Source organism: Cheilinus undulatus, linkage group 4, assembly GCF_018320785.1.
Source record: "Cheilinus undulatus linkage group 4, ASM1832078v1, whole genome shotgun sequence".
NCBI classification, from domain to species: Eukaryota; Metazoa; Chordata; class Actinopteri; order Labriformes; family Labridae; genus Cheilinus; species Cheilinus undulatus.
Window position 1 is genome coordinate 47,295,420 of NC_054868.1, and position 22,042 is coordinate 47,317,461.

A 22,042-nucleotide genomic window follows, 5' to 3' on the forward strand; every position below is an offset into this window, starting at 1 on the left:
CCTTCCCACACACAAACACATAAAGTATACACTCCCATGCTCCATTCATCAGCCATTTTTAATTAAATCTTTCTAATTTAGCTTGTCATTCATAAGCATTAGTCTCTGTTATGTACTCTGCTGTAATTTTTATTCAGGCCATCCCAGTGGAGGTTTTGTTTTCTCCTTCTTTCTTACTTTACTGCTTTTTAGGATGATTTTTAATCCCAGTTCTACATACTTATAATTATTTTCTCCTCAGATTGTTGACATAAAAAATATAATAGTTTTGTCTAGAAGAGGGACTATCAAGCTTGTCTACAGCCGAGCCAGTAATAATTAAACTATGTAAACAAAGGCACAAAAAACAGCCTGTGTCATGCGTACTGGAATCATAAAGAGTTGTTATAGTATTATGTTGTTTATCTGAAGGCCTTTAATCCAAAAAGGAAGGCCTTAATGCACATTGCACTTGTCCAAAATAGTATAATCCTACTGCTTTACACCCCTGGAGAAATATTAGACGAAGCTAAAGCCTTTTTCTACACGACTTCAATTAAGAAATAAATAAAAAAAACTCCTGCTGTCCATACTTTTTGAAATGTCAGCTTTGCATTTCAATATGTCTCCCTTGCTTTTATGGTGCAGACATTTCCCTGTGATATGGACCTTTGATTGTAGAATGCATAATATAGGCAGGAATTACTTTCTTTCTAGACGACTCCTTGGCAGCCCATTCTGACCTCAGAGACCCCACCTGAAATCATGTCAGGAAATATACTCATTTATGAGGGTTTATCAAACTATGAGCCACAGAATGAGCAAGAGATCCGGTTCATCGAGGTCAAGCAAATTCTGTACATGCATAAAAAAAAATTTTTTTCTACTCTTCTTCTCAAGTTTGATGCCTCATACCCTGTAGGATATGAAAGGATAAGAAACTATTAATTGAATGAAAAGCCATGATAAAATGTGACATTTTGTACTGATGAAAAAAAGGACTGCAGTCAAAAGCAATATGTGGGACTGTGTGCAACATTTTAAAAGGTTAAAAGAAGGGCTGTCAGCACTAATGCATCAATTTCGATGTGAATAAGGTCCATAATTTGTTCATTATTTTTATTATTGCTTTCATGCTTTATTGATCCTTCCAGGTCACTTTAGTTTAGCCACTGCATCATCTCCTTGCAACCACAGTGATGTTATATAAGTAGTCCACATTGCTTCTTGATGTCTCATTTCACGCCAGAAGTCTTCTGCACCTTGTGATATCAAACATGTACCTTTTTACTGTTCTCTTATTTCCTTTTCAATCCATAACAAGCTCCTTTTTACATGGTTAATGGTGGTTTCCAATTGACCTGGGAAAATCAAGCCTATATCCAAACAATAGTAGGAAACCCTTAGTGTAGACAATACAAAATTTCAAAATGAAACATAAACAGTACTGAATGCAAAATAGTGGAATTCCAAAGTGCTATAAGCCCTAGTTAAAAATAGTTCGTGTAGCCTTTACCTGGAGTGAAAAGATGAAAAGATGCATTAACAGCAGCCTAGATAGATAGATAGATAGATAGATAGATAGATAGATAGATAGATAGATAGATAGAAAGTAGGGATCAAAGTGATGCCCACAGTGTGGCCCTAGGCCCCTAGGTGGAGCCCAAAGTTATGATAGAGGGGTTCAGCAAGACTAAATAAAGTCCATTGACTTTAAGCACTTCTACCAAAGCCCGATGCATTTTGTGTGAGGCCATTTCAAGTAAACGAAGAGATAATGAATGTTCACCAGACATCCTAATTACTAAAACAAAGACATGAAAATATATGATGAGTCATCTCTCTATGAGCTTAAGCTGTGTAATGCTGAGTAATGAAAAGAGCCAGCTCATCCCTTAGCAACATCCTACCAGTTTGAAATAGTTTTTTTCTGATGTTTCCTCAGTATATCAAAACAAATCAAAGTTGGACACTGAGCATGGGCAAAAAGTGGCAGGTACTTTTGCAGACAGCATTTGAAATTAATTCTAATAATCTAAAAATCTGGTTTAAATTTAAATGGTCTTTACTTATATGACCTCAGCAGCATGCTTTATTCTCTGACTTGCTCAAAAGCACCTAGAGTTCCAGTTGTGAGACCAGGGTCACTGGTGTCACTGTTTTGTGACAGAAAAGGTTAAACTAGTAGTGGACAGAAGATCATAAAAGCCTGCACATGTGCAGCAGGCTACGTTAAAGTCAATAAAAGGCCTACTCCAATGGTGAAACAAAAACTATTCCGTGTTGGGATTTAATCACCGAAAAACGCCAAGTATTTTAGGTATAAAAGTCTGCATGAACGAATGCATAACCTTAACAGTATTAACATGTAATCTCACCCTATACAAATTTATCTTAAATATATCTAAAATATTTATCTCTCAAAGCGTTTCGCCACATTTGAGCTTTTTCTGACACTGTGGAGCGCGTGCGGCAGCGGCCCCGGAAGTGTTTGTTAACGGTTAAAAGCCAGTTGACGCTGCTAGCAAACGTTAGCTGTCAGCCGGGTTCAGTCATTGTGCAGGGATGGAGGTGACACGCAGGAGTAAGTTGCCAGTCATGTTTTGCTCACTGAATTAATAGCTCATTATACACATTACGACAACTAACAAAAGAGCATTGACTCGAAATAACTGCAAAATGGACACGACTGCATTCTGGTGTTTGCGCTTCTCTGCTAGCTAGCCTGTTAGCTGTGTAGCTAGCTGTGCAGCTGCGGGATTCTGTGTGTAGCTGCTGGCTGCTAGCACGCTCTCGTCACGCTAACATACTGATGTTTGTGCACTTTTCTCAGATTTTAAAGACTGTCTGAATGCGGTGTACAGCGCTATAAATGAAGCTGACTTCCTTGCCATCGATGGGGAGTTTTCAGGTAACCCATGGTGTTAGACTTTTCACAGATATTAAGATCTAAGAGCAACATAATTTCTGACATGTTTTTCTGCCTATAGGGATAAGCGACGGCCCCAATGTCAGTGCACTTACAAATGGGCTGGACACACCGGAGGAGAGATACACAAAGCTCAAAAAGGTTTGCAGAATTAATGGATAAAAAATGCTCATCTCTTATACATTCTGTTTTTCAATTCACAGGCCTGCTTGCCCTAATATAAACGACTCCAATGTGTTTATTGTGCCATTTTAACTCTTACGGTCTGTCCACCAGCACTCCATGGACTTTCTGCTTTTCCAGTTTGGATTATGCACATTCAAGTACGACCAGGCAAAGTCAAAGTGAGTGAAATGTGTTTATCACATACAAAACTATACATATGTGTTGATATTGGGACAAATTAAATACAGTGGGCAAGGGATCATATTGTTCTTCTGCTTTTATTAAGATCCTTTTTTGTGCACTGTGACAATATAAATGTTTCAAACCAAATTGGTCTCTCACCCTCTAAGGAGATAAGATACAGTAATACGGTTCCCTCCACTAGGAGCTGGGGATGCACAATATTTGCATGATATCTGTATCATCAGATAGAAGCTTAATAAGTGAAATATTCGTATCGACAGAAAGGAAAATTAATACCTGTACTGGCCGTACATATCAGCAGTATTATTCATATATCAGGTCAGGTTTGGAAGCATATACTGGTTCAGTATTTTGCTGTGTAAACCTTGGTCCTGTACTCCTCTAGCCTCCTGATGGTCATCATCAAGGCCTGCACAAGGCCTATGCCCCATCTTTCCAGGTATCCTCCAGAACACACACGGCTACCTCTGTGGTCCTGTCTAACCCCCTTGGGTACCAGGCACCTAGTATGAGGTGAGCTGGATCAGGCCCTGGAAAGCGGGCCAGATGTCTGTAGAAGTGCAGCTCGTGCTCCCGTATCCAGTAGCTGACCCTGACCTAATCAGGTATAGGTGGTTTCCTAAGGGTGTCGCATACTCAAGGATTTCCACTGTCAGACCCTAGACATTTTGAATGAAGCCTCAAACTTAAATCATCTACCAGACTGCCTTTTTTTGATCAAATTTTCTACTGGCATCTTTGAAAGCTATTTTTCTGAATCATATTCAACACCAAGACAACTCTTTTCTACCACCAACTACTTTCAACACACTTTTTCTCTTAAAAGTATTGATTCATGCGCTGTTTTGCTCTGACACGGATTTAAAAAGTATTTTTTTAGCACTGTTATAAAAACCTGAATGATACCTTTTCCTGACTAGGAACAGATTGGCTTACACTCTTGATTTACTTGTTAATGCACAATTTTATTGATCTTTTGTGAATCAGTTTATGTTGTTTTAAGGGGTGAGCCAGCTCACAAATCTATGAGATGCACAAAGAACTAAAAATAGGTGCCTATATTTTCCCTCCTATCCATTCTGCCCTGACTCTTCCTTAAAACCACAAGACAGACCAACATAATAATCATTATGACTTCAACGTCCCTCAGCTTGCCTTCATTTAGCCTTTGCTCAGGGTGTAATATTGTATTAAGATGACCAGCTGCCAGCATCTAACACATGATGTCCACAGTAAGCTTTGCCCTCCTTTATGACTGCACTAGCAGCGTGCCAAGACACAATACTATGTGTTTTAATCCACCTACAGTAATTCTTTAGCTGCCAGGCCTGATGCTAACTTGTTGCAAGTCTTCTGGGAGATACTTTTTGGACTGGGCATCAACACAAAATAAGTGTGTATTATTATCTGATTCAAGTGAGCTTTGATGATGTGGCCAGCATCCCTGAAGCCTAGGAAGCTTAAAGGCCTACTGTGTGCTGTCTCATGTTTTTTTTTAATATCTGAGACTTCAAAAAAAGTATAAGCTGACATTCTAAAAGCCTTTAGGAGTCTTTCTTAATCTGCAGATCTTCCTGCTGTAGCTTGGCAAGAGTCCCTTATCACAAAACAAGGACCAGGTAGTATTGTAGCACATAAAACTAAGGTGTGGGGGATGATCTGTGACTTCTATTTTATCTTGCCAAAAAGCCGCAGAGCATAAAGATTTCCTCTGTAGTCTCTCCTACATCTTGTACACGAATATTTCCACCTAGATGCTCAAAATTAAAGGGAGACGTTCATCCAGCTTTTGTCTGATTTGCATGCAGCTCTTTGTTATACATTCCATGCTACTGAAATAATATTTCTTATCCTCGTTTCTCTTTTTTTTTTGCTGTCCTGTCTCTGCAGGTATATCACAAAGCCTTTTAATTTTTATATATTCCCGAAACCATTCAACAGGACGTCCCCAGACATAAAGTTCATCTGTCAAGTAAGTCAGCGTTGTTCCTCTGGGCTATTAATAGTTTCTGAGAGCAGTGAGATAAATGACTTTTAATATAAGAAGTTGTTGTTCCTGAAATTGCCTGGTCAGCTGCAGAGACATGATGTGTTGGTTGGCATTTTGTTTGAAAGTTGTGAAATGTCAGATCATCATTTGTCTTTTCAGAGTTCCAGTATTGACTTTCTGGCCAGTCAGGGATTTGACTTCAACAAGGTGTTCTGTGATGGTGAGTCTTTGTGACATTAAAATTGAGTCTAATGATGTGTAGTGATTGGCATCAAATAACATTATTGGACACCAGCTTGTTTGTGTTTATGGTCAACATTTCACACTTGTAGTAAAAAGAAAGTATGTAGGGGAACGCAGGTGGCCAAGTGGCCTAGGGCGCTACTCATGCACGCGGGCAGCCTGGGCGTTTAAATCTGGCCTGTGGCCCTTTGCCACATGTCTCTCCCCACTCTCTCTCGTTTCCGGTCAGGTCCACTGTCCTTCCCTATCGATTAAAGGCATGAAAAGCCCCCTCAAAAAATCTTAAAAGAAAGTATGTGTTTGGTGTTTGGCCAGTTTTGCTTCAGTCGAAAACCTTTCTTGCTCATTTCTCACTTTAACTGGAACATACTGATGGAGGAAAAGTCCTTAAATACTGTTTTTGTTGAAACAAAAAACATGTGGGAGTTCATTGTACATTTGTCAAAGGACAATGTAGGATGAAATCTGAATACTGGCAACAGTGCATAAATATTTTGAAAATTCGTCTGTGTTGGGTTAGGAAAGTCCATCATCACTCTGGCTCTTCACTCAGAATGGTGGCTGTTTTCTATTTTTATTGTGGTTTCTGACACTTTGTTTCCCTGCCCATGTCTTTTAATATAAAAGGTTTTTACTTAATGAATGGGAAATAAACAGTGCACCTGTTATGCTTGTCTTTTTGCAAACCTATTTGGCATATATAGTCCAGGGGAGGTTGATCTTCAAGTGTTTGTATGGCCGACATAGGTAGAGAGATACGCAGGATATTAAATGCTTTGGTAAGCTTACGAGGTTTTTATTGTTGTGACTGACTTGTTCCTTGTTTACAATACTAGTATGTTTTTGAGTATTTGTAAAGGAAAGAAAACATCTTTGTCACTATTTAATAGTCATTTTAGCCTCTCCTATGGCTGTCAGATTTTTCAATATTTTTTCAATAACTTGTGTTTTAAAATTTTCTTTTACCTTAATGATCAGGCTTTAAAAAAACATCAATCTTCAGTCACAGTTTTAACTAAAAAAGTTACATCCATACTTTAAAGCCCTGTCTATGGCAGTTTCTGTGTCACAGTTTGAAGGGTGAACATCTTAGCTGGTGACTTCAACCAAATGCATCTGTAGTTGTCATAGTTGAAATGGATGTGGAAGACTGAAAAATTCTCAACTAATGCCACTTTTTCCTTTTTCAGTAAATACATATTTGGATATTTTCATACAACAAAAAAAAAACACAGAGGGCTTTGTTAAAACATTTTCTGTCTATAACATTTATGCAGCTTTGGCCTCTAGAGCTAAATTTGGCTGTAAGTTTTCAGTGAATATGGTCACACTTTAAAACCATAACAATCACAGTTTGTTTCTTGAAAACACGAAAATAACAAACGTTTAATGCCTTAAACTTATATTCTTTTGCTGTGGTTTTGAAATTAGTAAAAAAATTATATTTTTATTAGAATCATGTCAGAGTTTAAAACTGGTATTAAGACTCCCTAGTCTTCATTTTTCTAGAGAATTTCTTGAGTCACCAAATTTGAAAGGCAATAAACAAGTAAATTTATCTGTTTTTTTTTTTTTAGGAATCCCCTACCTTAATCAAGAGGAGGAAGCCCAGCTGAGGGAGCAGACAGAAGAGAGGAGAAACCAACACGCTAATGGTGTTGGTACACCCTCCTACATCTCTCCATCATCCTCTAAATGCCCCGCAAACGTACCTGAAGAACAGAAAGACTTCATCAACAAAGTCATGTAAGTTTAAATACTTATTGATTCACTAAAGGCTGTAAAGAAGGTCATGTTTCTGGCCATGGTTGTACAAAAAGCTTTGGGTTATGAGACAAAGAGCTTTGGTTTATGAAAGAGCTGGGTATTAGCTCAACTCTTACGCAACAATATAAGCCAGCCAGTTACCTTAATTTTGGAAACATATGAGCATGAGTAAATGAAAAAAGTCTCAAAGTCCTATTTTGTCTTAGGAGTAGGAGCCGCACGTCTCTGTTGATCATAGGATAAAATGGTGACATCCACAGATTTAGATTATTTCTCCTTTTTTTCTCTATAGAGAGAAGGTTGAAGCCCTCTTCACAAACTCAGAAAAGACCTTGGATTTGGAGCCGTGCACAGGGTAATCTAGCCCCTCTACTTGAAATACGACCTCAAAATTGAATTTGTTTTATCAGGTATAGTTGTGTAATACATTTGAATATATTGATATTTCCTTATCAGGTTTCAGAGAAAGCTGATCTACCAGGCCCTGAACTGGAAGTAAGTTTTACTTAACCTTTGCTGTATTGTTATCAAATTATTTTTGTTGTTGTTGTGTTTGATTTGCAAGGATTTTTTTCTCCTTTTTTCAGATTTCCCAAGGGGCTTCATGTGGAAACGATGGAAACAGAAAAGGTAAAAATATGTTTTTCCCTTAACAGATTTTGCCCTTTGGTTTTGTTTTTGTGTGTTAGCTTAAGATTTAAAATATTGATGAGAGTTGTGAATGTGTGTGCAGAAGGAGCGATTCATTCAGGTCAGCAAAGTAGATGAAGAGGAGAGGAAGAGGAGGGAACAGCAGAAACTGGAGAGGGAGCAGGTGAGTTTGGGTTCAAGATGGTAGTTGAATTTAAGTGTTTTAGTCACAATCAAAGATGTGTTTTTTTTATTTCGAAGATCTAAGAAAGCGCTTTTTTGATTGTATATTTTTCTCTTGCTTCTCTGTAAACCCAACAGGAGGAGCTAAATGATGCTGTTGGCTTCTCCAAGGTCATCCATGCCATCTCCAAATCTGTAAGTACACTAAGTTGCTTCATTTCAACTCTAAATCAGGTCTGCAGTTTTATGCCCAGTTCAGACCAAAGACTTGGGTCACAATAAGAGTGTTTTACAACATTAAAGCTGACACTTGCAGCCGTGCAGGCTGATGGTGTTGTCTGTGATTTGGTTTGTCAAATTGCAAGTAGGATGGGTTTTAAAAATGTTGCAAGCACATGAAGTGGAACTGGAATTTTTCTCTTTTTTAGGCTATGAATGCTAACAAATATTTGCTGAAAGTGGAATATTTTGCTACATAACATAGTGATAAAATTTTTGGAAATTAATGCATCTCTTTTTTTTTCCTCCACATGGAAACTTAGGCCTGATAAGGCTATCAGCTGTGCATCTAAGCAAGATTTGTGGCACTACTAGCTACACGAGAAATTCAAGGCTGCTGTAGCTAAATTTGTTTGTGGAAAAAATATTGTCTTACAAAACTGAGCTAGCAAAGCATTTTGGGGCTTATATGTGCTGTAGACTTCTGCTGCCATGCTACATAGGTGATGGCAATAGAATCAAGGATGGATCACCCTTATGCACCCTCATACAGCCTCATAGTACACATTATCATGATAAAAAAAAACATTGTCTTGTTGTAGCAGTGTAAATTGGCAGACTTTCAGAATATTGCAGAAAAACCCTCTGCAAGCAGTTGAGTTTCAACTCATCTCATAAATCTTTAGTAAGCAGGGCTTTACACAGCATTTGAGTATTTATTTCATGAAGACTACATTACCCATGGGTCATTGCAACATTATAGAACTCTGAGACAGTGTCATGGTCAGATTTGGGACATCTACATGGGGGAAAACAATCCTTTTTCCCAGCCTGCTGTGCTGCTAAGGAGCAGATTTTAAACTCTGATGCTAACAAACTACAACCATTCATTTCTGTCACTGACACTTAGGAACTTCACTGAATAGGGCTAAGTTGTAAAGACTTAATGACTGATCCCATTCAGTGGTTAAAAGTTTGTTTTGCTACCTGCTTGATTTACCTGAGATCACATTTGGTGTAGATATGATGATAATAACATATCAATTAGTCCAAAATCCATGGCAAACAATCTAATGCTGTGTGGATTAGATGAAAGTAATATTGAAGTTGCATGTTATGAAGTACTGACTGCAGACATACACATTTGGATTGTGGATCCCATGGACAAAGCTCACCCTCCTCCCATTTCAGCAAGCCAAAGTGCTCTCCCATGTTGCTGTGCTTCATTTGGGTGAAACATAGAACTTGGCTCCGATACGTTTAGTTCTAATGTAGAAGGCGACACGTCTCTCTGGGATTGGTGGTTTTGTTTTCTTCCTCTGTGCAAAACAGAGTTGACATTTTGTGGACATTCACCTTAATGCCAACTGTGTCTGTGATTTCAGATAGATGACAGCTTTTGTCTGCCAAATTAGGTTTTCTCTGGACATCTCAATGTTTTTTCCTGGAATAGTTTGAGTTGTGGGGCACAGATGGCTCAGCAGTTCGGTCACACCCCATGTACGCAGATGGCCCAGGTTCAAGTCTGGCCTGTGGCTCCTATCCTGCATGTCACTCCCCACTCTTTCTTGTTACTGACTCTATCCACTTTCATTTTCTGTAAATAAATGCATTCATAGACCAAGAATAAACCTTTAAAAATGTAACTTATAGCCCAACCTTTACATCTGACTCACAGGCTAAACTTGTGGTTGGCCATAACATGCTGTTGGATGTGATGCACACCATCCACCAGTTCTACTGCCCTCTGCCTGAGGTAAAAAAAAACAAAACAAAAATACTCTGTGGATATTTCAAATTGTGAGCTTTTTTGACTGCATAAAATGGCAGTCTAATCTAAGTAGTTCTAATGAATAATTTATGCCTTTCTTCTTTAGGATCTTCAAGACTTTAAAGAGGTCACAATGTGTGTGTTTCCAAGGTATAAATTCTCTCCTTTTTTTTTCTTAATTTTGTTTTCTTCACAAAAGACCCTTATTTTTCTCTTTTAGCCTCTAGGTGCTTTTTAATGTTTAAGTCATGAATTTTTACCATTTCTTTCAGACTTCTGGACACAAAATTGATGGCCTCTACTCAGCCTTTCAAGGTAAAATATTGCATCAATCTATAGACTTTAAGAGGTCCACACTGGATGGTTAAGAAAACATAGTTAACCTGCAGTTTTGAAGCTCAAACTTGCCAGGGCTTTCCTTAGATTATCTCTAACACATTGACAATATCTTTGCTTTGTATGAAGAGCAAATATTGTGACACTAGAGCTCATATACTATATGTTGCTCTAATTCTCTTGGTCTTGCATCTTATTCTAAATTTTCTTCAAGATTAATTTATTTTACTAAATAGCAGGGTGATGTTGACAGTAGTATTTGAATTTTCTGTTTCAGGAGCTTATAAATAACACATCTCTGGCAGAGTTGGAGAAGCAGCTCAAGGAGAGCCCCTTCAAGTCACCACAAGTTGGTAAGATAATGAAACATCAGCTCAGAGAAGTTCAGGCAAAAGTTGTACAAAATGCTGCCAGCTTCACTCTTCTTTCTTATCGCTCTTGTCAGAAACGGCAGAGGGTTTCAAGAGTTATGACACAGCCCAGGAACAGCTTCACGAGGCCGGGTACGATGCCTACATCACTGGGCTCTGCTTCATCTCTATGGCCAACTACCTTGGTAACACAAAACTATCTCACTGATCTGTTTAAAAATTAAAAGCAAATGTCTTAGTAACTGTTGTGTAACAGTGATTTCAATGCTTTCTTTTAAGGCTCTTTCTTGACTCCACCCAAAGCTTACATCTCAGCTCGCTCAAAACTAATTGAGCCTTTCTTTAATAAGTAAGAGCTGCTCTTAAATCTTATTAGTCATTTTCTCTCTATCTACTACAAAATTATAATAATTCTCTTTTTCTCCCAAAGGCTTTTCCTGATGAGGATTATTGATATTCCTTACCTCAACATCACAGGACCAGATTGTAAGTAAAAAGATATGCATTATATGAATTTTGCCACACTTAAAGATAACCTAAATCTTTTATTCTAGCTGCCCAATGAAATATCCTTTATTTTTATGAGCTTATGCCTTTGTGTTTGTACCATGCAACGACACAGTTTTCATCTGTATGACAGCTGTTGGTAGTAATTTTCCAAGAAAAGTAACAGTGCACTCTGAAAAATAGTGAGGCAGATTAGAGTCCAGCAAACATTGATTTATGTGCACTTTGTAAGGGTTTTGCAGATTTTTTTAAGGAAATGCACTCTGTTACTTTTTCACTCTTGTCCAAACACACGAGTGAACAAAGTTTCTTATTCAAGAAAAATTAACAGGGAAGCTTTTAAAAGCTTCACTTAGTTTTGATTGGCCATTGCAGGGCAAATAAATACAAAAACAAAGTAATATATGTCATAATTAGCCATGCAACTGACTGGCAACCAGTCCACCTGCTTGTCACCCAATGTCAGCTGGGATTGGCTCAAAGCATTACACAGTGTTAATGGATGATACTAGAAAGAGCTGCACAGAAACTGCATGCAGTGGGGTTTGTTATGTTGGAAAACAATTTAAAGGAGGGCTTTGTGTTTGCCACAGAATGGCACTTTACCCTGTGATAGGGATGTTTAATTTTTTGTGCTTCTTTTTTGACTGTATTCGTCAATTATACATTGTAGAAAGATGCTCGCCACTTATCTTTTGTAATATTTGTTGATATTCTATTTTCATAGCATTTGAACTTAAGTTGCATGTGTTGAGGCTTTTTGTTGATGATGGCATATCCCAACTAGAAAAGCACTCGGAGAGCGCAGACCTCAGCAAAGTAGCCTTAAAAAATTCCTGGATCCAGACAGTGATCCGGATCACTCCCAAAATCTAATCACTTCTTCCTTATGCCGTTTCTGACATTTTCTGAAAATTTCATCAAAATCTGTCCATAACTTTTGAGTTATGTTGCTAACAAACTAACTAACTGACAAACCCTGCCGATCACATGACCTCTTTGGCGGAGGTAACTATCATTCACAGTCAGGAGTATGAAAAGGCCGCAAAAAGCTGCAGAAAAATGTCTAAATTATATCATACGAAACTTTATCTGTAACTTGAGACATCACCCCTCATTGGTGCGTTTATAGGTGGGGCATAGTAATGCATGTCTCATTTGTAAACATTTGTTGGCAAAAATAATGCAGGCTGATGCTACAGTTGAGGAAAAAATATTCTCAATCCACATTCACAGTCATGACAAAGTGAAAAACAAAACTAAAATGGCAATCAAGCTGTAGAAAAATCTCAGCAGAGATCCAGAGAATGGGAAACCACCTGAGCTAAACTTAAGCGTTTTGCAAAGGGTTTGGTTTCTTCTGTCAATGTGATATTTCAGCTTTTTTATTTTTCATAAATGTGCAAAAATGTCTAAAATTCTGTTTTCACTTTTTCATGATTGGCTGCTCAGTTTAGATTAACAAGAATATTTATTTTTAGACAGCAGCATCAGGCTACAGCTGAATGAACTGTATTTGGGTGGGCCACCCAGGTATACTTATGGCCACCCAAGTATCATCTACATGGGAAACACTGATGCTGCACAATAAATCACAGTTTTGTCAGTATCGAAGTATTCACATTTTACCTGCTAAATGGAGAACAACGGGGGCCATGCTTTCACACCATTTTTGGTGCTGTCAAATAAAGTTCATGCTAGCTGTCTACTACAGTCAGATAGGTTGGTGTAAGTTCAGTGTTTAAAAAAAGCATTTGGTACTTTCTGGAGGACTGATTGGCTACAAGAGAAATGTACACAGCTGTAGCTAAAATGGTTAGTATACTTTTCATGCTTCATATTCTAAATACATTGAACAATATTATTGCAAATCACATTTTGGCCTAAGATAAATTTGGGTATATGTAACTAAATAAATATTGTATGATTAGGTTGCCCATGTTGGGTATAGATAGACCCACTACATTTATCTGGGATAACCTCTATTTTCCATATCACAAAGTATATTGCAGGGAATAAAGCCATTGCAATGCTTGTTTCAGTATTATTCAGCCCTAGTTTAAACCTGTTTCTCCTCTGAGAATTCCAACAAAACAAGGCAGTATCTTGAGTAGTGATGCAGCTCTGTCTGGGTTTTACTATATTATAAAATGCAACTTGATGAATATTAATCAAACCCTCAGTAATCTCTTAACTCTGTTTTTTTCTAAATTGTTCCTGTAGTGCAACCTAAGAGAGATCATGTTCTTTATGTCACCTTCCCAAAAGAATGGAAGACAAGTGACCTCTACCAGCTCTTCAGTGCCTTTGGTAAGGCATAATTTTTGTGCTGATAATCCCACTTCCATTCAGGTATGAAACGTTTTCACTCACTTTGTAACACTGCTGTCCACTCAGGAAACATCCAGGTCTCATGGATTGACGACACATCAGCATTTGTGTCTCTAAGTCAGACCGACCAGGTACAGATAGGTGAGTTTGCCACCCACAGCTGATTATACACACCACTTGGGACTTGATGAAGCAGTCTTTTGATATCCACCTCTGTTCACACAGCTATGAACACCAGCCGCTATGCAGAGAGTTACAGGATCCAGACGTATGCAGAGTACATGCAGAGTAAACAGCAGGACAAAGAGAAGCTCAGTCAGACACCCAAAACATGGGGAGAGGACAGCTGGGTGAAGTCTCACTACACTCCCTCCTCTACTTCCTCAGGTTTTGGATATACCAGGTACACTGCTGATGGATGCTACAGTTTGGGAAAACTACAATTTTGCACTTTGTCCATTTATATTGATTTAAGTATGGCTTACTTTTCTGCTCCAGAGGTTTGAGGAAACGCAGCATCAGTCCTGTTCAGGGAGAGCAGGGAGCTGAAGACGCGCTAATTACAGACGGCTGGAGTCACTACTCATACCCGGATAACACAGGCAGCAAGAAGATGAAAACTGATGGTGTGTGAACTCATACGTGCTTAAGTACTTCCCTGTTGCTGTGAGGTAACAACCATCAGGTTTTCTTCAGAAGGGTTAATAGCAGAAATGCAGTTTGTCTTGAGGAAGAGGGCAGGTGACATTTTAAATAATCATCACAACCTAGGAGTTTAGCTAAGATAAGGACGGCCGGGTGATTGGTTTAACTTCTAATTGTATTTATTACTTATGGCAGGGAGCTGCTGAATGGACAGGTTGAATTAATTCCTGATAAATGCAATATCAGTGAGGAAGCTTGAAGCACATCATGCTGCCGCTTTGATTTGACTGTTTGTGTGATGCGAACAAAATATGACAATTTTTTTTTTTAATGATAAAAGTCCATCTGATATCATTATCAGTAGTTAGAGAACAGACCAGGGCACATGTAGAGTCAGTGGGTCATCTGTATTCAAAATGTGCAAGCTACAGGTGACACTGCTGCTACCATAGGTGCACCCGCATGATGCCTGAGGCAGACAATCAATTACAGATTTGAAATTAGTGAATTCTTTCAGCAGCACCATTTCCTGGTGCTCATTAGCAGTGTGGCCACATACTGACAGAAAATAATTACTTTTAGTGGCTGTAGGTGATGTAAGTCACATGATACATTTACATTCAGTTTGAAAAAATTGAATTGTAGTGTCAGTCTCACTAAAACTTGACTTCAAAATGCACGTCACCATGTTAGCTGACATACTGAATGCATTTTTCGAAGTTGGTCACACCTAGATGGTGCTGCTGGAGAATGATTTACCCTTGCATGCTTATACCTCAAATGTACCCAAACTGAGCTAGACATTCTGTGCATGTTCAGCTGCCTCTGGGCTAGGCTTTAGCCTGGAGGTCAAAAGGTATAAAATGCTGTGTATAACAGAAGTTGCCTTTCCATCTGCCTTCTGATTCCAACACAAGTTAGAGGAGTAACATGCATCATATTTGTAAACAAAACTAAAGCAAAGGGTTGGGAGAAATTTGAAGTGCATTCTATGACGTGTAACACGTTAACTGCTTTTTAAATTGTCAGCTTGGTCAACTAGAAGGCCCGGTAGATATAAGCCTAGAGGCAAAATGTCACCACCTAGCTTAGCGGAGTCAGACTTCCGAGCCAATAGATTGATTTTGCCTGTTCCTTTTATACCACAAGAAGAATAATCTGAGTAAAGATCTTCATTGAACTTAAACCATATTTCAACTTCATTGAGCGTTTAACTATGCTCACTCTTGCCCAGTGTTGGTGAAAAAAGTAGGACAGGGTTTAGATTTGAAATTAGAAAGTGGGGTAAAAATCCACTGAAAATTCTGTTTGGCTCTAGCAGAAAATATATATATATATATATTATAGACGTATGTTTTTATACACGTGAATAATTTAATTTTCTAGTTGTCTCAGTTCTTTTTGACATAATTATGAGAGTTGCAAAAAGATTGTAAATGCATTTAAGATGTTTGAATCAATGAAGTTCATTTAGTTGATCCATCTCTGGCTACTTTAAATGCAGGCTTTTTTTCTTCAAACTTCTTTCCTAATGGTGGTATAATATCTTAGATCTCTTCATTAGCGGTGTTCAAGACTGAGCAGTTAATCAAAATTTATATTAAATCACAATATGCAATTTTCAAATTGAAAAAGGGTCCGGTGTTTTCTTTATCCTGAAATAGGTCCATGCCAGTTTAAGAAATTTTTTGTAGCAGATATGTTATGTTCTACAAATTATGCAAACATTCAGTTTACTTTTTTTTAGAACAGATTGCATAAAAAACTACATTTCATATTTTTGTATGTCATTCTTAATCAAAATGAGAATGACTTATAAAATCATTCTCGTCTTCATATCAAATTTTCAATGAGTCACCGTAATTGCAGTTACAATTTTTTTTCTTCAAATCTTTCAGCCCTAGTGATGCTGCCAGTTTTTGTCCTCCCAAATGTCTTGTTTTTAATGCCTGCAATCACAGGCAAATAGTGGTGGGGATTGTAGGAATACCCTTGATATAATTCGTCATCAACACAGGGCCCATAACAATATCAGGATACAGTAATTCTGTGATGCTTAATAAACTTCAAGAAAATCACAAAAGCAGAACATCTGATTGACTAAAGAATATATAATGCCCCTTGAGAGGGAAAAGTGCAGGATTAATGCATCCGTTCACTCCATTCTGGCATCATTATCTCTCATCAGTGTTTCATTCTTAAACTTTTTTGCACCGCTGACATTATTATCATACTTACAGTATTGATATTCAAAACCAGTTGCATAAGTCAGGATAATTTTGTCCCTGATTGTGTTGCTTTTATGTCCCATCCCCTTTAGTGAAACCCAATGCATACACAGTTGCTGTATAATGAGGTCTTTTTTGGAGGTATTGTTCACTTGTCATGTTTTTTCCAGCCTTCAGTGAACAGGCGAATACTGAAGCTGTTGAAAGCAAAACCTCAGCAGGATGGCTGAAGACAGCGTGAGTATGAATACCATCATTTTAGTTCTCACAGTGATCATGTATGCTGCTAAGTCTTTAAATGGTTTCTGTGATCTGCAGAGATTCTTCAGATGCTGCAGGGTTAAGTCCGGTCCCTGATGAGGAGGGGGCTCCTCAGGTCACGGGTGATACTGATGGGACGATCACCTGGCAACAAACCCCATCAGCAGTCCACAAAAGGAAAGGTGATAAGAAGAAGGACAAACAGACTGAAGGTGTGTTTAAGCAGCTTTCACATTCGCAAATTTTAAAATGCTCTTGAATCACAAAAAATCTTAGATTTTCAGTTTTGATTGCATAATCATTGAATGTTTTCTTTTAATATTAAATGATTCAGTCTTTTTTTACCTGGAAAATCTTGTACACTGGACCTCCCTCAATAACTTAGAAAGTACTAGTGCATCTCAAAAAATTAGAATATCATGAAAAAGTTCAGTATTTTTTGTCACTCATTTCGGAAAGTGAAACCCATATATTATATAGATTCATTACACATAGAGTGAAGTATTTCAAGACTTTATTTCTTGAAATGTTGATGATTATGGATTACCGAAAAGAAAACCCAAAATTCAGTGTCTCAGAAAATTAGAATATTGTAAAAAAGTTCAATATTGGAAAGTCACAGTGTTACACCCTAATCAGCTAATGAACTCCAAACACCTGCAAAGGTTTCCTGAGCCTTTACACCGTGTTCCACATTATTATGCAAATGATATTTTTCTCTGATTTTCCTAAATATTAATGCAAATGACAGTCAGAATATTTTTCAAGTCATCAGCTGTTAAAGCATAATTCAAATGTTTTTGAACAAACTTCATAATGACAAAAATTATTTTTTAAAAAATAAAAACCTCAAAATGCACTGTTCCACACTATTAAGCACAACAGCTTTTTAAAACATTTTATAGGTTGTAAAGAACTGAAAATGGTCATTTGTAGAAATTGCAGCGTTAGGGGGTCATATTTGCTGAAATCAAAGCTATATCAATCAAAAACATCTTAACAGGACAAGATCCATGTTATAAAAAGCTGTTGTGCTTAATAGTGTGGAACAGTGCATTTTGAGGTTTTTATTTTTTTAAAAATAATTTTTGTCATTATAAAGTTTGTTCAAAAACATTTGAATTATGCTCTAACAGCTGATGACTTGAAAAATATTCTGACTGTCATTTGCATTAATATTTAGGAAAATCAGAGAAACGTCATTTGCATAATAATGTGGAACGCGGTGTAGATGGCCTCTCAGTCTGGCTCAGTAGGCTACACAATCATAGGGAACACAGTCATTGACACCCTCCGAATGGAGGGTAAGCCACAAAAGGTCATTTCTAAAGAAGCTGGTTGTTCACAGAGTGCTGTATCCAAGCATATTCATAGAAAGTTGAGTGGAGGGAAAAAGTGTGGTAGAAAAAGGTGCACCAGCATAAGGGATAACCGCAGCCTTAAGAGGATTGTCAAGCAAAATCCATTCAAGAATTTGGGGGAGCTTCACAAGGAGTGGACTGAGGCTGGACTGAGGCACACAACAATAGACATGGGCTGCAAATGTGGCATTCCTCATGTCAAGCCACTCCTGAACCAGAGACAACATCAGAAGCGTCTTACCTTGGCTGTGGAGAAAAAGAACTGGACTGTTGCTCAGTGGTCCAAAGTCCTAATTTCAGATGAAAGTACATTTTGCTGTCGTTTGGAAATCAAAGTCCCAGAGTCTGGAGGAAGAGTGGAGAGGCACAGAATCGGGGGGGCGTGACTCACTGACCCACTGACCAGAGTGATCTTGGTCGGACAAAAGCTTTTCGAGGTTTAAATCCATATTATTGTAGCAGATATGTTATTGAAAATGCAAAAGCATGCTATTCATTCTTGTGTGCCACCCTTTCATTAGTTATTGTGCTTGAGGATCCCTGTATGTCTGCTAGTCAAACTTGGGCAAATGCATAATATTACTTTGCTCAGCAGCTGATGGATCCATGCAGAATTCTTTTGATGGGAGAGGGGTAGCTGCATGTAAAGGACAAGTACCCTACTCTTCCTCAGGTTAAAGTTGGCAAACTTTTCCAAGGTTTATGCCCATCTTTTCTTTATTAATCACATCCACCGCGACGGACACTGCTTCTGCTCAGAGGGTCAAAGGCCCGATTTACATTCTGAATTAACAATGCATTTTGGGCACTCAGATAAAGAGTGACTGTACTTTAGTGAATAGGTCCACAATATGCATTAACAATACATCTTCAGTGATGACCTGACAGAGGAACTAATTTGCCTGACCCAGCCTCTTATAAAAACAGCTCATACATCATCTCCATGGCTCTCTTACTATGGCGTGGTATCCCTTCATGCTTCGTACAGTGAAGCCTCATTGCAAATGAATGGGGTGAATTAGCCACAAGCTAAGAGGCTAATGGTGCCTCTTAACATCTTTTCTCCCTCATGCTGTCACGGACATGATTATAATGGACACATGTGTAGACGACAGTTCAAAACAACAAGCTAGGAGGAAGTCGTGATGTGTTGTTCATGAATGAGCTGGCTCCTTCAGCGAGCCAGCTTCTGTTTGAGAGACTGATTTTTTTTTTTGCTGTTTCTGTTGTTTTAAAGATATATGAAGCCAACATTTTTCCAACTAAGAAACTGAAAGCTAAAAAGCTGGCTCTTAATGATAATAATAACTTTAATTTAGCAATTTTAAAAATAAGGGTTTACAAAGTGCATTGACATGTAGAAAAAACAAAGCAGAACCCAACAAGAGATAAAGATGGCAAAACAACAAGAGAAGCTAAACAAGATAAAAACCCAGACTACATGTTCAGCCCAAACAACATTATTACTGAGATATTATTATTAGAACTAAAAATCCAAGTCATAAGAGCTTAGATATCCCATGACATCACCAGAGCTGAGACAACCTGAGGCGTCATTAGAACAAAGAAATCCCAAGATAACACAAGAACAAGAAAAATCAGGAGACATAAGAACCCACGAGTACCTGACCAACACAGGAACCCAACCACAGAACCTGAGACTAAGGGGACTGAAGTTTTAAAAAGCAAGTAAAAAAGAAGCTTTAAGAACTTAAAACATTTAGAGAGGTAAAATTGTAAAGGAAAAAATAAAGTAAAAGAATAAGTCTGAGGAAGGAAACCGCTAAAATTATACAAGCATCAAGAGGGTGAAAGCAAAAACCAGTAAGAACTGCCTAAATAAAAACTCAAGATCATAGATATAGAAAATCAAAACAATAGGAGGAGTAAGATATGAAAACACAATTAAGAAGAGTAAAAGGTATTAAAACAAGTTAAAAATCAGAAGTGGTAAAGAAATAATAGTACCAATAACAGTAAAATAGCAAAAGTAGTAGAAATGTTATAATTAAAGTGGAGATAAAAAGGTAGAACAATGATTAATGGAATAAGAATAATATATAAATCTATACATCTTATTTACCAAGGGAGATTACCTCGGATCAGTAGTGCTAAGAAATAGTTTAAATATCAGTGACTATTTTTAGCTTTCCGTATTTATAAAAACAAGATAATCCTGATTAAATAATTACTATGCCACATATGGTCCATAGGATTTTTCATAAAGTAAAAGTTTCGGCTTTTTTTATACTTTGGCTGTAAAAATAACTCGTGTGTATTAGTTTTTACTATACATAAATTTGTTTTCAACTAATTTATTTTCATTTTTTGCTATTTAAAAGAGTCAAGAGTGTCTTAGTTCAACAAGTGGATGTGTTGCAGATGTAAAATCAATAAGATTGTATTTAATAATTGTGATCTCCAATCAAAATCTCGATTAGGATTTTTGCCATACTCTAGCAGCCCTACTATCTAGTCTGTTAATGTGACAGATAAAACTTGGAATCAAAACAAAAACTCAGACAAAGCGAAGGGTTCAAATGTTAAATGTACCCACTGATAATATTTCATTATGTGAAATTGTAAGGGACTTGGAGTACTTCTTCTCATTGTTGTGTTTCTGTCCTTTCTTGTGCAGCAGCAGAATCTACAACATCTCTGTTTGAAGTCCCAGAAGTTTGGTAGCAAAAGTCAAAGCATGGAGAGGCCGCTGTCCCTCACTCAGCTGCTGCTCTGAGTCTCTTCTGAAGCACTTCCGGCACTCTCCTGTAAGGTTGTTCATCACTGGGAGTGGTGCACACCCTGATTCATTCATGCACTCAGCAGCTGTGGACACATAAGCTACCAGCCAAGCTGTTTGACTGGACTGTTGAGAGAACACAAGCCATAATGACAGCTGCCATAGTTTCTTTTTGTTACAGAGGAGCAGGCAACTCCACTGGGTGAAAACACAGACATGCATACGCTCACCAATCTTAAAATCCAAATCCACAAATGGTCATTGATTCATGGATGTTTCCGACTGGCATCTGCCACCACAGCCATGCTGTCACGTAGAGTTTTAACAACAGTCACCTCCATCAGTCTTATATATTGTGTGTGTGGGTCGTGTGTGAGTTTGTGCATGTGAGAGAGATGTAATTTTTTCTCAAGGCTTTGTATCCCTGTAAATCCTTTTCATGAAAATTAAGATATAAAACACCACCGACAGGTCCTGTAGTTTACATTATCTGGGTAATTTAGTATTTTAATGCAGTCAAATATTTTTTTAAAAAAGTTTCTGTCAACTTCCCCAGTTTTATCCAACGTGTATAAGCTTCTCAACGACAATGTGACATTTATTATCAGTGGCATTTTGGTCCTTCATGAGAGGTGCTTGTTGTTTTTTGTACAGAATTGGTTTCTTTACCTTTTTGTGTTTAATGTTTTGTAACCGTGTCAACCTGCAACAAAGTCTAAGTATGCTCTAATGCAAAATGTGTACAACGTTAAAAAGACGAATACATTTTTGTATAAGATGACATTTAAAATCCTTAAATATTTCCTGGAAAGGGAAAAAATTAAAGAATGTTTCTTAGTATCTCTGGTTTTCGTCTTTAATACTTGCACTGCATTTTTACTCTGGTTATAATGCGCCATGGGGACCAGAATCTCAGTGATTTTTCTCCTCTGAAGACTAACACGTGCACAGACATATATACATGCCCCTATTCTCTTGGAGATCTCTGACATGTTTTTGTTAAAGGTAAAAAGCTAGGCACTGGTTATTAAGCCTTAGAATTTTTAACAGAGCAGATTTTTCTTTGTAACAGGATTCAGTCAGGATTCCAACAATGAGTTTGAGTGTGACTTTTTTATAAACCAACATCACTTGGTGACAAATTAAACAAGGAAACTGGACTGGTCTATCGTCATTCCAACC

At 37.7% G+C, this 22,042-nt stretch overlaps 1 protein-coding gene across 2 annotated transcripts; it reads left to right on the plus strand.

Annotated features, from left to right (window-relative positions):
* The first annotated feature begins 2,454 nt into the window (after nucleotides 1–2,454).
* Nucleotides 2,455–21,700, plus strand: parn (poly(A)-specific ribonuclease (deadenylation nuclease)). Of its 2 annotated transcripts, none has more exons than XM_041785719.1 (26): nucleotides 2,455–2,563; nucleotides 2,813–2,890; nucleotides 2,970–3,049; nucleotides 3,185–3,252; nucleotides 5,168–5,249; nucleotides 5,427–5,487; nucleotides 7,088–7,256; nucleotides 7,570–7,632; nucleotides 7,734–7,772; nucleotides 7,865–7,907; nucleotides 8,011–8,091; nucleotides 8,229–8,285; nucleotides 9,988–10,065; nucleotides 10,187–10,230; nucleotides 10,353–10,395; nucleotides 10,694–10,769; nucleotides 10,862–10,972; nucleotides 11,067–11,136; nucleotides 11,218–11,273; nucleotides 13,518–13,604; nucleotides 13,692–13,766; nucleotides 13,851–14,028; nucleotides 14,124–14,251; nucleotides 16,669–16,735; nucleotides 16,817–16,971; nucleotides 20,759–21,700. In XM_041785719.1, exons 1-26 carry the CDS (start codon nucleotides 2,545–2,547, stop codon nucleotides 20,803–20,805), a joined length of 2,055 nt encoding a protein of 684 aa, XP_041641653.1. In that variant the 5' UTR covers nucleotides 2,455–2,544; the 3' UTR covers nucleotides 20,806–21,700. The 2 variants fall into 2 exon arrangements, with proteins under 2 accessions (XP_041641653.1, XP_041641654.1); XM_041785720.1 differs by having other exon boundaries at nucleotides 20,762–21,700.
* Nucleotides 21,701–22,042: the final 342 nt, after the last annotated feature.

Excerpts from the sequence above, each read along its gene's own strand:
- parn (XM_041785719.1), top strand. Across the intron at positions 7,633-7,733 it reads GATTTGGAGCCGTGCACAGG|GTTTCAGAGAAAGCTGATCT; the intron begins GTAATCTAGCCC and ends TTTCCTTATCAG. Across the intron at positions 10,231-10,352 it reads ACAATGTGTGTGTTTCCAAG|ACTTCTGGACACAAAATTGA; the intron begins GTATAAATTCTC and ends CATTTCTTTCAG.